The sequence below is a fragment of the Phyllostomus hastatus genome, unplaced genomic scaffold (assembly GCF_019186645.2).
Source record: "Phyllostomus hastatus isolate PE091 unplaced genomic scaffold, TTU_PhHast_1.1 phas_contig_86, whole genome shotgun sequence".
Lineage (NCBI taxonomy): Eukaryota > Metazoa > Chordata > Mammalia > Chiroptera > Phyllostomidae > Phyllostomus > Phyllostomus hastatus.
The window spans coordinates 10,782,685-10,800,062 of record NW_025333977.1 but is presented as its reverse complement, the minus strand read 5'-3'; the positions used below and the strand labels follow the sequence as shown (position 1 = coordinate 10,800,062).

Here is a 17,378-nt window from a genome sequence, read left to right as displayed (position 1 = left end):
AAAAAGGATCTATTGTCAAATACTTTGAATAAATACTGTGATGATAACATTAAGCAGGACTTCTTGGAGCCAAAATTAGGTTATTCTAAGTGTCCAAGAGGAGGAATTAATTCATCCATTTATTCATTCAATACATGCTCCCGGGTTTATGATGAATCAGGTACTTTGTAAGGGGTTGAGGCTTCAATGGCAGGCAAAAATCGCCCCCCCCCCTACCCCAGAGAGCTTACTGTAAAGACCAGGGATAGGTAATAAAATTAACTCTCAAGTGTGAGGTACAGTGTCATAAAATCACACCCTAGGAGCACATAACCTAGATTAGGGTGGGATCCGGGAGGCCTTCCTGCAGGAAGGGTTTCCTAAATTCTTTGACCGTGGAACTACCTTTTGTGGAACAATTTGGCAGGTCCCATGTTTTGTGACAGCACCTTGGGAAATGATGACGTAGAACAATGCAACTGGCTCCATCAAACAGAAACCATGTCACAGATAGCTAGACCATGAATACAGCAAATACAGACTAAATTTCTGAGGGCTTTGTCAGAATGATGAAAATATAGGGGGGCTTCATTTCTAGACCTAATGTACCCAGGGCTCCGAAGCTGAAAATGACAGTCCTTCCACGTGATTTATGCCTGAAAGAGAACTAGACTACAGCTCTGATTTTCTTATTATAATAGGTTTCTGAGCTCCTGTTATCAGTTCAAAAAATGGTCTGTTCTTCCTGTCACCTTAACTATGAGAAATAATCAGGTTGCATGTGAATACAGCTCATAAAGCACGTACAGTTTTCACTGGACATGTTATTCCTTCTAGTTTTCCATTGTTATCAGGACAAATGATCATAGTAAATTTAAACCTAAAATTTCCTTAGAAATCTCACCTTTCTCCTTAGGCAAGATAATATAAGTCCCAACAAAAGGGACTCCAGATCACCTTATAAAACTCAAATATTGTACCACCTTACATTTGCTTGAACAAAAATATAGTATTCTTTGTATCCCTACATCATATAGAAAGCTAGATGAGGTATGTTTTTAAAAATTTATCTAGAAATTTGCATTAAAAATTAAGCACATATTTTTGACATTGTTAGAGGCCTTTTAGTTATCTTACATAAAAGCAGGACAACTATGAACCACTGATAGTATCATCTCATCCTTCACTTGTTCACAGAAGACTTTCCTCTTGTTTTCTGAAGACTTTCTTTAAAAAAAAGGGAAAGTTGGAGGTCTTTCAAAGTTTTGAGCTGGACATGGAGAGTAGGAGCTTGGTTGCAAAGAAAAAAGAAAAAAGAAAAATCATAGAAAAAATCTCTATCCATGAAAACTGTTCTTGGTGACATTATATCCTGAAGGAACTTGCTTTGATTTTGTGCAATTCTTTTCTTCATCACTGCCATTGATCAGATTTTTATTAAAATTTTATGTAATTCTTGATTATATTTTTCTTGAATTTTCTTAAAGTTCAAGAAAATTGACATTTTTTTATAAAGGAATTTTTTTCTTTGCTGGTTATCCCTGTTGTGCTTTTTACCTTTTCTTCAGCTTTTTTTTTGGTCTCAGCATCCATCCAGGTGAGGTCATCTAACGTCTGAACGAAAACTTGCCGGATCTGTGCGATCAAATCTTCAACCTCAAACCGAAAGAACGGAAGGCAAATTTAGGCCATTTGTCAATCTTTTGTAGAACAAATGTAAAAAAATAGAGCTATAACTTGTCTTTATGTGACTCAATAATATATTAATAAATGTAAATATATAGGCAAACTATGACCTGAACAAATGGATATATGTGGATAGATAATTATGTTTGCAAAGCAACATTGCTATTGTCAATACTTATGATTAAATAGGTCTTTATACATTAATAAAAAATCAGGTTTAGAAGGTAATCATTTGCATTATCATAAAAGAAGAGCACAAAATATTAGCTGTCATTACCATGTGTAGTTTGGTAAAACATGAAGTAGCATTTCACCAGCCCTTCAAGTTCTATTGTTTTCATTTCAATAACAATGAAAAATGGAGTACATTTCTTACACTTCCAGGAAATGTGGGCTTACTTTTTAGGTTTTTAAGAAAACTCTAACTCAACAGGGGCAAAAATGGGGACAACTGTAACTGAACAACAATAAAAAAAAGAAAACACTAATTCTCATTTAATTTTGCTGACTGAAGAGTTTATAAATGACTATTCCACTAGAACATGTGACTATTTCCACAATCTACTGCTTCTGGAGAAAGGACGGCTGGTTGTGGACTAAACAACATTAGGGTCAGAAACAAAACCAGAATGAGATTTACTAAGAAATAATGGCAAATTATGATTCAGAAGCTCCCTGGCAATTAATAAAATGTTGGCCAACTTATGGACAAGTGTAACTGCCCATCAATGCAAACGAATAACCGATAATGTACTGGGCTGAAAACATTACCACATGTTTACTCTCTCCAGCAAATGCTGCATTTACATAAAGCCTTCCCACAGCATTTTCCATGTTCCCGTTGACATAGTTTGCACAGCGTCTCCAAGCCGCTGTTTCTGATGTGGTGCCGTAAAGGGCCTGTGGGAGAGAGAAGGGAGATGGTCTGGTCAGGAGTAAGACGGCTGGAGCACGGCGAGAGCACAGATTTCTCAGGACTCTATTCTTTACGTCTCCTAAGTTCTTGCAAAATTCATTGCTTCTCCTCCCAAGGCAGGTTCTTGCTTATGATAGAATGCAATCTGATTGGATTGTTTACTTACATATGATCTGAAAATAAAGCATATTTTCAGTGCCTGTCCCCATAGAAGTTTTGGTTACTACATGTTAATATCCTTCTAGACAGGTTTAGAAAAAAGCAACAACAACAACAAAAATAGTCCTTCAAAACAAACAAAAAATAACACTGCTACCACTGAATAATCATAAATGGGAGATGATGTTCGACAAACACACCAGGGGAGAAATCTATTATACAAAAATATCCGTTCTTGTTTTCTTAATGTTTTAGCTGAACTTCCAGTACTTAGAAGAACTTAATGTGTGTAAATTTAAGTACCACTAAGGGGACTAACTTAGGTAAGGGAGATTTAGCAAAACACCATTTTTACATTCTTTAATTTTAAAAATGTGTCCACATGTTTTAAAGGGTAAAAACAAGAAAATTTCAATCAATCTGAGAGTTATTTCCTTTCCGTGACACCATCCAGCACTGAACACCAACTGTTCGCTAGAATTTCTCCTCGCTCAATCCCTTCTGCCCTCGCCCTGCACAGCAGGGCTGGAGTGATGACTGTTTAAATGTAGGTACAGCCTAGTGAAAGGCGTTGAGGTTGTCTCCAGGTAGGTGTGTTCTCAGGGGATTGTCCACGCCAATGGAGTCCATCTGTGTGTGTATCTAGTGGGCTACAAACACCTAAAGATTAGAGTTAACTGAGATATCCTTGTGATTACTTTGTAACACGTGAAAGAAACCAAGCCAGTATGTTTCCTGAAATGCTCACATAATGAAATGCATATCCTTTCAGGGAATTTCAATCATGGTGCCACATTAGACAAACATAGGATGGCAAAACCCATAAAAACTGGCTTTTCTAGACAGCATAGCCTAAATATGAGCAAAACAATCAACGTTTGGCATTTTGTCTTTTGGCAAAGTCTCCACATTCTAGCAGTGTACATGGCACCTTCATAACCATGTGCCTCTTTATGTTTTAAGTCTTAAGAAAAGAGAGATTGTTTCTTCACCTTGCGGAAAGCATTTCTGGACTCCTTGTAGGTTCTGCTGAGGCTGCTTACAAGATCCATTATGAACCGCCAGGACATTAAATTTTGAAGATCTCTGTATAAAAAAACCCACCACCCAGCAACAGAAAAGATGAGGCTGCAACACTTCTAAAGAGTGATATTAAATGTAAACTCTGAGGACATGGGCACTCTGATATACCTACCTGGCAGAATATTTGGTAAGAATGAGTTTAAGTTTGTTTAAATAGTCTGGAGCATAAACAACCACTTCTTCCTCATTTGCAATATTAATATTCACAGTTGACATAATTTCATTTGTGAAATTTGACCAGCTGAATGGCTGGAAAAAAGCAGGCACAAAACATTCAGTAATTATGAATTTCTCTTCTTGATTCCAACACTCAATTATGGTTAGGGGTCAGACACGGTTAGGGTGTCAGCTGCATCACAGTATCATTATCATAATTGTCGGTCGCATACTTGTTTGGGATTTTCCCTCACTTGTTTCAATTGGTTTTTGAATAGAAATTAGTTCTGCAACATGATTATTTTCATAACAGAATTAAGCCAACCATTTAAGAACAAAAGCAAAGCCTCTAAGCTGGAAATTAGGCTCGATGTCATCTTCTTGGTCTAATCAGTATTTGAAAAAGAAGAAAAAAAATGTAGCTTTAAAAATAAATCTCCCTTGGTTTATGCAAAAATTTAAGTGGGTATAAAGCGTTTATCTTTTAGAAGTGGATGTTAATAAACAGCCACTCAAACAGTGATGTATCTCAGTGGCTACCCTGCCGGCAATGAAAGCACGTTACAGCCCTAGCAGAGGCGCAGTGAGTCAGACTCAACAGAGCCGTCAGTGACACCAGACAAAACCCTGCCAACACCGGGTGTGTATGCATGCAACTTTAACAGCTCAGAGGCTAGGTTTGGAGTAGACAAAAGTTGGAATCTAGCCTTTGTAAATGGAGTTTGTAGATTTTCCCACGGTTGCTGCTTTATCTCTCGATTGTGTGCCCCAACTAATACACAAGTACACATGTGCAGTCCCCAAAAGAGATAATTACATACTAGCTAACGAAATTACAACTCAGCAAAAAGATGTCAATTTCTGTTCATAAATGGAATCTATAAGACAGTTCTCTTATTTCCTGCGTTCTGTTTCTCCATTATGGCTCTGAACACCTCCACAGATGCCTTGATGAGAACAGAGCAAGTTCTATGAATAAGTTAGTATTTTTAGGAGTTGAAAGGGACTTGAGTGCATTTATTATCTGCCTATCCAATTCTGATGGCCATATAATGGTCTTTCAAAAGGATTTTCAGTTTTAATATTTCCCAAACCCTTTTTTATGATCCTTGCCACCATTATTGTAGAGTTCATTTTAAAGGACTTTTACCTTTAAAATTCCCTCTAGCTACATATAAATATTAATAGTTTCAAATCATTTTTTTCCAGGTCCTGTAGTGAAGTCAAATGGTTGGTGTGATCTAAATTCATTTGATATTCAATTTTTGCTATAAATAAGAAACCATTTTAACATTTCGACGTTATGTTTTAGAAATGGCACAATAAGAGAGTACATAAAACTTGCTACTTACCTTCCCACTGATCTCTAGTGAAAAGTTATTTTGGATCTGGGCTAAGGTCATTTTGTTATAAAGAAGCATTGGGTCATTTCGATTTTCAGGTTGATCTGTAGCCTGTGGATTTAATTTTTGTTAATTAGTTTAGAACTAAGAATTCTTTAGGAAAATACAACTATATTTGAGGAAAAAAGAAATATGAGATAGGTAAATATACTTTAAATTCTGTGCTTGTTTTGCAATTTATTTTGTCATATCAAAAAAGAAGTGAAATTTAAGGTATTTTAAGTATATCAAATAACAATGATCAAGATTTGGCTGCAGTGTTGTATGTAAAAATTCTCAAAATCCTTTTATATTTTTGAAAACGACCAAACCACACAAGCCATATTTGTAGGCCTGCTTCCTTCGATGGTTGAGGGACAGCCAGCCCAGTTGTGTCTGTCTCTTTCATATTGTAATAGCTTTTTTGAATATAGTCACCTCCAATGCATTGCTCAAATCCTGTCTCCCACCATCCACTACTATCATTCAGTGTCCCATTTAAAATTCAGACAGAAAAAACCCCCACAATGCTTCTGCAAGAATTTAAAGCAAATGAATCAGAGAAAACTGCTAGTTAGGTTGCAAGTTATTGGAGAAGAGTACTAGTATGTGTACTTTTGTGACTGCCCTCATGTCCTGCCTAACCAGTTGAGTGCTTTATGCTCAACTGTATCCAGTTTTATTTTATTTTTTTTATTGAATAAAAAGAAAAAAATACCAGTGACAACTTCCCAACTCGTGGCCAAAATGAGTAAAAGCAATTTTCAGTGAGAAGAGATAAAGGGTCAACGTTTAAAATGGGAATTGTTTTTCAGTGACAATTGCTCCAATTTCCCCTTTACATCGCTTATTTTTGCTTTTACTTTAAAAATTATTTATGGAACATCTCCTCCATGCAACGATAAGCTGGACACTGTTAGAGATACATAGGTGATTCAAAGATGACTAAGGTAGCAGCCCAATCTCAGAGTCTAAAACAGAGAAGATATGGGCACAAATAATTCTGAGATACAACTACTGGAAAGCTGACGGTGATCGGAAGAGAACATGGTCTGGGAAGGTGCAAGTGGTGAAACCCCAGGACAATAAGCTGTTCTCCTCTAATAGTTCTGTTTTCCACACAGAGCCACATGGAACCCATCACACTTCCATTCATCCCACTGCAACTGCAGGCAAAGCCTGGTTCTGATTGGAGATTTTTGGTTTCATTAGTCCTAGGAAAGCTAAAAGTGTCTTTAAAAATGTTCAGTCTTCAAGATTCTGGTGGCAGTGGCAAGTAGATGGAATTTAGGAGTACAGGCTGTTATTTGTGATGTCAGAGAGAACTCTGTGTGGCTAGATCAAAACCGAACGTGGGCTCAATCAATAACCTGGATGTTACTTCAACAGAGTTTCTCACTTGAGGCCGTAGACCCATTCAGACAAGAGGACGCTGACTCAGACTCCAAGAGTTCACATGGAGCTAGAGGCAATTCATGAATATCCCCTTTGGGCTCTGCTGATAGACTCTTCCTGTAAGACCTCCCCTGTGCCACAGGCAGGCTGAACTCAGTGACATCACACAGCCACGTGACCACGTTCAGGAGCTAATACTTCTCAGCAAAGGGATAGAGGTAATCTATGTAATTACTATAAACTTCTTTTTAAAAAAGTAAAATTGCACCTATCAAGACAAAAACAGCTTTGCTGAATAGTTTAGCAATTAAATATATCCTGAGTCTCAAGGACATCGAAACCAACAGGTTGTAGTTAGAATTATGATGTAATCCATTTATGATAGGTAATTATTACCTATTAAACAAGTGTATCTAGTTTAACATTTATTAAGTTTAATATGTCTCGCAGATGTCAGGGACCCAATTTATTATAAAATGCTACAGTTCCACAGGTTCTCTTAAAGTTAATGGTCCTTTACTAAGCTAGGCATTTTTATCACTTGGCTCAGGAATTGCACCTTTTACTTAAAATAGGATAGAAAGAAAAAAGCAGTGGTTGACATTATTCAGTGTATCAGAGATAATGTGTTTTACATTGGCAATTTCTTTTTCCAATTCCATAACTTTATTCATTTCCAGGGAAAGCTGGTTTTCATCTACGGGCAGTCCTCTCTCCTGACGAATCAATTTGGCCACAGAAATCATAAAATCCACATATGCTGTACAAGCCTGCAAGAAATAAGTAACAGTAAATTGCTGGCAAACCTTCTAAATATTCATCACAGGGCTTTAACTCAAAATTTTATTTTAAATTCCATATTAATTTCTGCTAACAGGTAAAGCACAGTAAAATAGATATCCTTTCTTAAATCCTAAAAGAAATGACCTACATGGATTCTTAGAAAGTCAATGTGTCTGAATTAAAACAGAACAATAAGGCATCACTTTGAAAGTGCTAAGTGATTCATAATGGTTTGGTTATGACTATTTTGTAATTTTCAACCTTTAGTCAAGTTATTTTACAATGTCTTAATAAGACTTCAGTTATAAACTACTTGATAAATATTAACCTAGTATTTTTCTTAAATAGTAACTTATTCCTTTACCAACTTTCTTTTTCTCAGGTTTTCTGTGTGTGTGTGTGTGTGTGTGTGTGTGTGTGTGTACACACACATTCATGATGAGATGGCCACAAGCTCATATTAATATTATCAGGACCCCTTTATATTCGTCTCCTCTGGCCAACCAGTATTCTTTTTTCAAGTGAGACTGCATTCTTATGAGCTTCTCCAAGACAAACCTGTGGCCTTTAGTTAATTCCGTAGTTGGCTCCCACTACTATAAAATTTCTAAGATACCATAGATTTGGATATCAGCTTTCTTCTAAGACTCCCAGGTTTTTCCATTTTATCTTCAAATACATTTTAACTTTGTGAAGGTAAGCTGTAAACAAGTTATGTTATCACACTTTTACAGAATACATAAATGCCTTATGTAAGTTCAGAGTGGCATCAACTCCAGGAAATTGAATGCCACTTTCATAAATCTAAACCCATTGTCATTTAGCCATTATTATCTATCAACAATTATGATAGATCATGATCCCACCTCATTAAAATTTACTCAAAACTCAAGTTCCCAGCACCAGCTTGATGACAGACAACATGATTACAAGAGCTACACCACACAAGTCTGGGATTGATGGGCTTGTCTGTGCTTCTATGATCCGGTTGCAGGGTAAATGCAAAGGAAGGCTATTCAGTGCTTAACGCTTTCACAGCTGCGAGAGAGTTTTATAGCTCTTCCAACTGATTACCAGCGATAGGGGTATGCTACATTCACTGCGAGTGCAAAATCACATCTGAATTTACAGCGATTCATTAAAGGGATTAAACAAACATAAAACTCATAAGGAAATGAAAATGTTTTATCAAGCAGGAATGGCAAAATGTACAAAGTTATTACCAATTTGAAAGTCCGGAGGACACCTTTATATAAGGTTTGGATACTGGTATTCCCCGACCTTTACTAAATACTAAGTAAACAGTTCCTTGGGGAGAGGGCTCCCTCTCCCATGGATGCTCTGTGATGCAGGGGCTGTCTAGCTAGCATCTCTATCTACGGGTTTGATGCTCAATAAAACAAACTATTTTTCAGCCGTGAGTCTATACTGAAACTTAATTACTAAGGTACAGGATAATAGAATGTATTTATGTGTATTCATGTCAACTCTATTCTTTTTCTACTCAAAGGTAATCAGAATTTTTGTTCACTTTGAAGTAAACAATTATGTCTGAGTTTATACCTCATGGGACCAACTATTCCAAAATATAAGCATGCAGTGTTTTTGAATTAACCTTTTCCTACTCAAAGGTAATCAAAATTCTTGTTTCACTTTGAAGTAAACAAATATGTCTGAGTTCATACTTCACGGGACCAACTATTCCAAAACATAAGCATGCAGTGTTTTTGAATGAACTACTTCAAATCTTATAAATTCATCTACATTCATCAGGGGATTGTGACTGACTATGAAGAAAATGGTAATTTGAATTTTTCAGTATCAACCTACAAGATTTTTCTTACTCTATAAGGGATGCTTTTTGTGAATCATATTGTTTTCTTAAACAATAACAAGAATGCTCTCTTGCACTTTGCTGATTCTGCAGACTGATTCTACTCCAATATCTTCATCCTTATAGATGTATCTAAAGACTATGGAACCTGGCATAAGGTAAGCGCAGATGACGCATGAGGCTTCTAGTCTGCTGCACTGGTCAAGTTTCCCAGAAAAGGAAGCACTAGCTTTTGGGATGTTTGGATATCTAATACAGCTACTTGGAATACACTGCTTCCTTTAATGAGCTTCATTACTTGGCAAGTATTCCAATGTGACTGATTAAATCATGTCTTAATATCTTGATTATCTTCCCCAGCTTCCAAATTTATATAGCAGCTGTCAGAACACACAGACTTACTGCTGCTTTTAAATCCTTTCTACAAGATGTGATTCGATTTTAAGGTTTTAACTTCCATCCTCGAGCCACTTCTAAATGTATAAAATGCCAAATGACTGTAATTGTCATAATTTTGGGAAAAAAACTAATCTACATATATTTTAACATGTAAATAGTACACTGGCAGAATATTTTTTAAATTGAAATTCAGTGTTGCGTTTGTGTGTGTGTGTGTGTGTGAGTAAGACGGCAATTAGTTATTAGGACAAGTGCCAGAGTCAGCCATCTTCTTTGAATCGTAAGACAACTTAGTTCAAGCCTTGACATAGAGAATCCTGTGAAAAAGAAACCCACCTGAGTATCTATGTAGCCCTTCCTTTAACAATAAAGCATGGTAAATCCCAGTGCTTATACTAGCAGGTTCAGAGATGACAATAGTTGGGTAAAATCTGTAATAGCAGTTTTGTGAGTTTTTAAATTACACAGTATCAGGGAGGTGATCTTTAGCAACATCCAACACCATGAATTATTACTCTAATTAGAACTATCTTCATTTTGCAGGACCAAGCAATGATATGTATTCATTAGTTCTGTTGAGAAGTTGCCTCCTCAAGCTTGTATACAAAAGCTGATATTTGTTGGAGTTGCCACAGAGGAAGGAAGCAATGCCATTTGACTGTTGGCCTTCAAACTTCAGAATCTTTGTTAACATAACAGCAAGTCCAAGGGAAGAACAGATAGCCTCCCTATGAGATTGGCTGATATTTGGGTACCCTAGTGTGCCAACAACCAAAGATTCTACTCCAGGACACCCAGCTCTTACCAATTTTCTGCCTTCCCCTTTTCAGGAAGAACACTGACATAATGTGAAGCATGACATGACTGAGAAGTTCCAGAACTCTACTATTCCTAGCCACTGATGCTGGGGGATATTTAATAGTGTTACACAAGAAGTTTTCTGGAGGAACACACAGAGGACACACAGATGGAGAAACAGGAGTGAAAAGGATCCACTGTGGACTGTCATGGGGACTGTCTGAAGAATCTGCAGATTCATGAGAAATTATTGTTTAACTTCTAAGGTTTGTTGCCTGTGCTTCGGAAGCTGCATGTAGTTCTTCTTTACAAACTTGGTTGAGTCACTCTCAAAAAGTTCTCTTGTCATAGTCACTAAGCCCCAAGTTAAAAAAGCTCCTTTATGCTTTGTTCACACAGATACCTGGCCTGGGTGAAACCTCCTGACGATTAGTCACCCGATTCCCAGAAAGGACAGAATGAGGTCAGAAGTTTCCCCTGTAGGGTCTGTTTTCTGAAGCCAACCAAGCAGTCAGAGTGGTTTTTTTAAACCAAATAAAATGATATCTAAATTATCTACCTACTCCTACTCCAGCCATTCACCTTGTATTATAGTACCTTGTTTTATTTCCTTCATAAAACTACTATCTCCACTTATCTCATTTCCTTAAATTTACTTGTTTCTTTATTGCCTGTCATTTCCCAGTAGAATATGAGTCCCATAGGCACAAGGACATTTTCTTTCTTATTTCTCTGCTTTCCCTATTGAGTAGAAGAGTAACTGTCACACAGTAGAAGCTCAGTGGATATCTGTTAAATGTTTAAAAAATGAAGTTAATTTTCAGGTATGTTAAGTAAGCTGCACTCACTTCCTACGGCATCAGACTACTACTTTCAGCCCAAGCCCAGAGCAGTTTCTTTCAGCTTGTCTTTTGGATCAGTGGGCAGACCAAACCCTTCCTGGGTCTAACTGAGTCCCAGCTTGTACCTGCTCACCTACAGGGCTGCGACCTTGGCTTGTGCACGTCCCTGAGCAGGTCCGGCTTAGAGAATATGCCTGGGCATCTTGTTCCGGTCTCTGATCATCCTGGTCGTGTTGCAAATCTTTTATCCTCACTCCTAAAACATTTTCACTTTTCGTGAGCCCCCAGTTTTTCTAAGAGCTCTACATTTCTTCACAACTCTGCATCCTTCTTGCCTGCCAGTCTCCCCAGCATTATATCCAAATGCTTCTACACTCGGACTCTGGCCTTACCTCCTCAGGCTCTCATCTGTTGGACTACTGGTTTTCTCATGTTTCTTTTAGCCCAGAAATGATCTGCTCAAACAGATATTTTGTTGATGTGTAGACAAGTAAAACAAATCGTGATGAATTTCCTTGGAGTATGGATGTGTACATTAGGTATGGCTACACAGAGCCAGTCACTGGCCCACACAAGGCGGTCTTCAGGTTGGAAACCCGCTATCCTGGCTGGTTCTACCTCCTCAAACACGGAGCATATGAACAATAGATCTATAACTCAATTAGAGTCAAACATTCTGGGTTCCCAGCCTACAGGTTTCCCCTGAAGGAGGACAAGATAATGGGCCTGATGAGCCAAAGAGGTTAAAAAAGGGGAAGCTTTGAAACCAATTCCAAGTCACCCCAATACTGAGTTCAGAGATTATTCTAAAGGTGGGTGATTTTTCAAGGAATCTTATTGTCATCATTCCTTTCAGTGAATCAGTATACAAGTACTGTCTCACAGGAGGTAGTTGAGTAGTTTCATTTTAAAATTTCATAAATGGGCTGATTATTTTTTATGGGCAATGTGTATCTTTAATATTATTTTCCTAGCATGGAAATTTATACCCTTGTAAGGGATAGAACTGTTTCAAATCTCACTACGTACATCTTTTAAGGTAGCAGCGTGTCATTAAGTCATCTCCAGATAATCAGAGTACCTCAGAAATCAGGTTTTATCTCTTTAACAAGAGTGACCCAGCGTGAGAAACTCATCGACGAACCCATTTTTGAGATCAGCTCCTCTACTACGACATTTAGGAAGTTCTACTTATTTCCTGGGAAAGGTAGCTTCATACCACAAGAACCACACAGGTAAATCCAAACTGGTAAGACATGTCAATTTTTTAGTGTATGCATTTGTCTAAGATGTTCACACAGATGTCTTTATGGCCTTCTGCTTAATACACGTATTTGGTCCGCACAACACCGAGTTAACAATATTACATTATAAGTCCCTGGAATAAGATGGTGTTTATCTAGTCTTGCTTGGCAACTTGTGTCATGCACATGAGATGGCTTAATTAATACTTTTAAATGAGATTTGCTCTCAGGTGTTTTGTAGAAACAGCACCATCTGGAAGGAAAGCTAGATTGAAAACCAAGAGACAGAAAAATAGCAAAGTGGGCTATAGTAACTATTTTCCCTCTATCTTGTAGCAGAAACCTCTATTTTGGTTCCTGTTGGTAGAACTGTCAATCAAGGGGTCTCCCTTCCTGAGTCATAAAGATGAGTTGGCACTACCAACTCATTCATCAGAGGACACAGTTTCCTGGACACAGTGGTGGTCTGAAGGAAGAGCAGATGTCTCAAATAGGCTAATCAGGGTCCTTCTTAGAAACTGATACATATTAGGACGGATGGAGTGTCTTTTTTCTGGATTGTGAAGCTACAAATGGCTATCTTTGATGCCACACGAAGATAGAATCCTAAAGAAGGAAGCCAACACAAAAGCACATAGAACCTAGAGAAGGAGAAAGGGCGAGATGACTTGACTGAACCCCTGGGACCACCCATGCCTGGTCTGTCTCTAGAACTTCACAGTAAAGTGAGACAAACAAAAGAATTTTTTTTTTTACAAAATTTGAGCTCATCAGAGTAGGTTTCTACTACTTACAATGAATGTTTCTAGCTAGCACATAGATCTTCTAATCAATGACTTTTAAGCAAGTTGTTTTACTTCTTTGGGTCTTTGTTCCTGCATCGTAAAATCAGAGGCTGGACTAAATCCTCTAATGTCACATTTAGCTTTTAAAGTCTGTGCACAAGTAAACTTAATTATTAAAGCAAACATACAACTCTGTCATGTAAAAAATAGAAGAATATAAATCTTTGGGTTTCTGTTTCTTTAGGACGTGTTCCATCTCTTTAAGTGAGAGGTAAAGTACTGAGAACAAAAAGGAACTGAGCTATTTAAGTTTAGAACAAAAACCAGAGGAATGCAACATGCATTTCTCAAAATATAACATTTAAAATGACCAGGATAAAAGCACATAATAAGTCTGAAAGGGCTTTTAACAAGAGTAAAGTAGGTTTTGTCTTAAAGGATCAAGGTGCAATATAGTTCTTGGAAAAAAATGCGTTATCTGTTTTCATTCTTTAGTGGCGGTGTCATGAAACAAGGTATTGTACCAGGTTATTGCCACATCACAACACAAAAATTCCATTCCTAAGGTACCAGAAGTGAAAAAATACTCCTGTGAAATGGCATGGGCTTTCTCGTTCACATGAGGTTTCAGAATTATGGAAGACGATTCCCTGGAGGAGATGTATACCCCATAATGAGGGATCAGAAAGAACCTGGGGAAATGAGCTTAGGGAATGATTTTATCAAAGAGATCTCTGGTTAGGGTGCTTTTTAAAAAAGATTTTATTTATTCATTTTTAGAGAGGGAGAAAGAGATGGAGAGAAACATCAATCAGTTGCCTCTTGCATGCGCCCCAGCTGGACAACCCAGGCATGTGCCCTGACCAGGAATCAAACTGGCGACCTTTCGATTTGTGGAATGATACCCAACCAACTGAGCCAACTCAGTCAGGACAGATTAAGGTGCTTTTGATCAAAGAGGGGGTGTGACCTCCCTTATTTCCAGCTCCTGAGGCATACGTGCAGAGCCAGACTCCACACCACAGTTTGAGAATCATTGCCTAGAAGGCAGAGAAGCAAGATTTCTCTCATTAAAGACAGCACTTTTCATGGTAAAAATAAAGTTGGTGACCTCATGTCAGTTTTCAAAACATCTCTTGGTTATCTTCAATAAGATAAGGCAGACTGCAAAAGTATGAGACTCACTGAATGTAAATATTTCAGGCAAATTGACTATATCAGAGATGGAAAAGAAGAAAAAGAATACATGGTTTATAAGATGCTCAGGAAGTGTGTTCCCTTAGCTATGGATGCACTGGAGCTCACACTGGCTCAAGAATCCAGGTGAGAACTAGGAGGCACCCTTAACAAAACTGGGTTCTTCTCTTCTTTTTCTTTCTTCCGTGCCATCTTCCCCCTCAACCATTCATCCACTGATTCTACAATATTTATTTGATAGTTACCAAGGGCCAGAAACTGAGCTGGGTACTGGGAGCAAAGCAAAGGGTAAGTGAGATGCAGCACTGCTCCCACCAAGTTGACCATGTTCTAGAAAAAAAATAACATTAACTTAAAAAATATATAGAAACCCATATACTATAGGAACATAGAGGTATCTAGTCGAAAGTTCCAAGAAAGGCCTTCAGGAAGAAGCAAAATTTGAAACTAGATTTAAAGGGTAAGCAGAAGGGAAGAGAGCTGGACAGGTGGCATGCACGTGTGTGAAGAGTTCCAGGCAGAGGGAATAGTAGACGTAAAAGCTAGTAAGTGAGACAATCAGTGAAGACCAGCAATACGCTGATACACTGATAAAGATTTCTTACTGCTTTTTAACTTCTCTACCACATAACTTCTCCACTAGATATTATCTTGTCATCCTAAACTTTTCAGCATTTTTTTCTGTGAAGTAGTAAAACAGAAGAAAATACTTAAGGTAGTAAGGTAGCTGGCAAACTAGAATTAGCTTTTATTTGAAAGCTGGCTGGGGATGCAGAGGAAACTACGTGAGGACCTTCAGGTGGTAATGACTGGGGAAGAGTAGCGAATATCATGAGGGAAATAAGGAAAAAATTGTATTTTTTTCCATGCATGCCTAAACAAATTCACTCCTCTTACCTCTAACACTCCCCAAGAGAGTGGATTTTAAAAGAGGGAAAGGGTACAGAAATATTCTAGTAATTACTCATTATCAAGATGACAATTAGATTTTTTTCTCATATGCTAACTAACTGCCTTCAACAGGAAGGAGGTTGCTTGGAACTTGGAGCACGGGGTTGAGAAGTATTCTGTGGTCTGAGGTCAGCGGGAAACAGTGTGATGACCAAAGAGCCATGGTTACAGGACGCCATCATAGCAGCAGGTGCTGTGTGCTTGCTAGTCTAATCCAGATCATCGGATGGCACGTAATCTGACTGATAATAACTTCCAAGGTTGTAAGTGCTTCTGAGTTCTCTAAATCATTTTCTCATCTAAAAAACTCTCCTCATGTGAAGTACTACTCTTATGAAGGTGGAAAGATGTAATGGAAGGAACAATAGACAAGTTATACCTGGGACTCTATTACTGTTGCGCTGAGTGTTCTGGGAGAATACACTGTATAAATGCAATATATTACTGATCCTCCTTTGTTATTTGACAACAAGTGTGGTATTTCCCTGGCCAGTGGATGCCGACTGAGGCAGAGACTGCTACACGCTGTTGACATTCAAGCTCCCCTTCTTTTTTTGCTAATAGAACCTTCCACCCCCAAACTGAATTTTAACAAAGCATATACATGACTACCCAGCTTAAGACTACATTTCTCAGCCTCCTTAAAATTTAGTTGTGGCCACATGAGAATGTTTGAACCAATAAAATGTACACAACTTCTTCATCACTTGCATAAAAAGAAACAGTTTGTCTGCCAACTTTCCTTTTTTCCCCCCGGTGGCCTGAAATGTGAATAAGGCACTGGTGAACCAACTTTGACCAGTTAGACTCACATAAAACACTATTAAGGTCAAACATCAAAGAAAGCTGTGGTCCTGGTCATTCTCATGGAACGGAGCCTCCTACCTCATCTGAACTTCCTGCCTACCTTTGGACTATAACAGGAAATAGAAATAAACTTCTCTCTTGTTTGAGCTACAGTGTTTTCAGGTCTCTTTGTTGCTGAAACTTAGCCAGGACCCAACTAATTTACGAACTCAAATGCCTGAGGGACCAGGAAGTAAACATAAATCAATGAATCATGCAGACAAAAACCTAGGGAACAAGTGACACACCTAAAGAGGGTGACACGAGGCAGCTTGGTCTCATTGCTGCCACATGGCAATGCCAGCCTGGGGGGCCCCATTCCACCAAATTTTCAAGAAATCTGGATTCCCAAGTGAAATCTTCCAACATTTTAAAGTATTGGAAACCAATCCAAATTTAAAAAAAGAAACTAACAAACAAAAAGCTGCAAGTTGAGCAAAAATGCCTTTATGTCAGAATCAAGCTTATGATTACCAATTCGTAACCTGTTCTCAATTACGAGACAGCACTGAATGTAAAATGTACAAACACACCATCATCATAACAACAGCATTCTGGAAGGACAGCAACAAATAAGAAAACTTAGTGTGTCGAATGTGTACACCAACTGCCAGGTATCAGAAATGTGAAAATAAAAAAAAATACACGTATATTTTTAGGATTGAAAAAGTTTGATTTGGTTTTAGGACATAATTCTAAATATACGAAAAGCATTCCAGGAGATGAGGATGAAAGTGTAGTATAATGAGCCAAAATTCCTCAATCACCCTCAACTCTGCAATAGGAAGCAGCTGGACAGCTGCAAAAGCCAATAGCTGCAACCCACACAGTAACTGGACTGCAGTGAACTCAAATCCCACACCCACGTGACTGTTCTGTTGCGACCTTTTATAATATATATATATTTATGTCCATTTCACTATTGTGCAGCCACTCAAAAAAG

General features: G+C 38.0%; 1 protein-coding gene across 6 annotated transcripts in view; it reads right to left on the bottom strand.

The window, feature by feature from the left end:
• Positions 1 to 17,378, bottom strand: part of MME (membrane metalloendopeptidase) — a 91,963-nt gene that overhangs the window by 36,626 nt on the left and 37,959 nt on the right. For all 6 annotated transcript variants that reach the window (XM_045851315.1, XM_045851316.1, XM_045851317.1 and 3 more), the window contains exons 9-14: positions 7,392 to 7,526; positions 5,332 to 5,433; positions 3,936 to 4,072; positions 3,733 to 3,826; positions 2,437 to 2,565; positions 1,537 to 1,635 (exon numbers count right to left, since the gene is read on the bottom strand). In XM_045851315.1, coding sequence (XP_045707271.1) covers positions 1,537 to 1,635; positions 2,437 to 2,565; positions 3,733 to 3,826; positions 3,936 to 4,072; positions 5,332 to 5,433; positions 7,392 to 7,526 — 696 coding nt within the window. The remainder of the gene's footprint in view (positions 1 to 1,536; positions 1,636 to 2,436; positions 2,566 to 3,732; positions 3,827 to 3,935; positions 4,073 to 5,331; positions 5,434 to 7,391; positions 7,527 to 17,378) is intronic.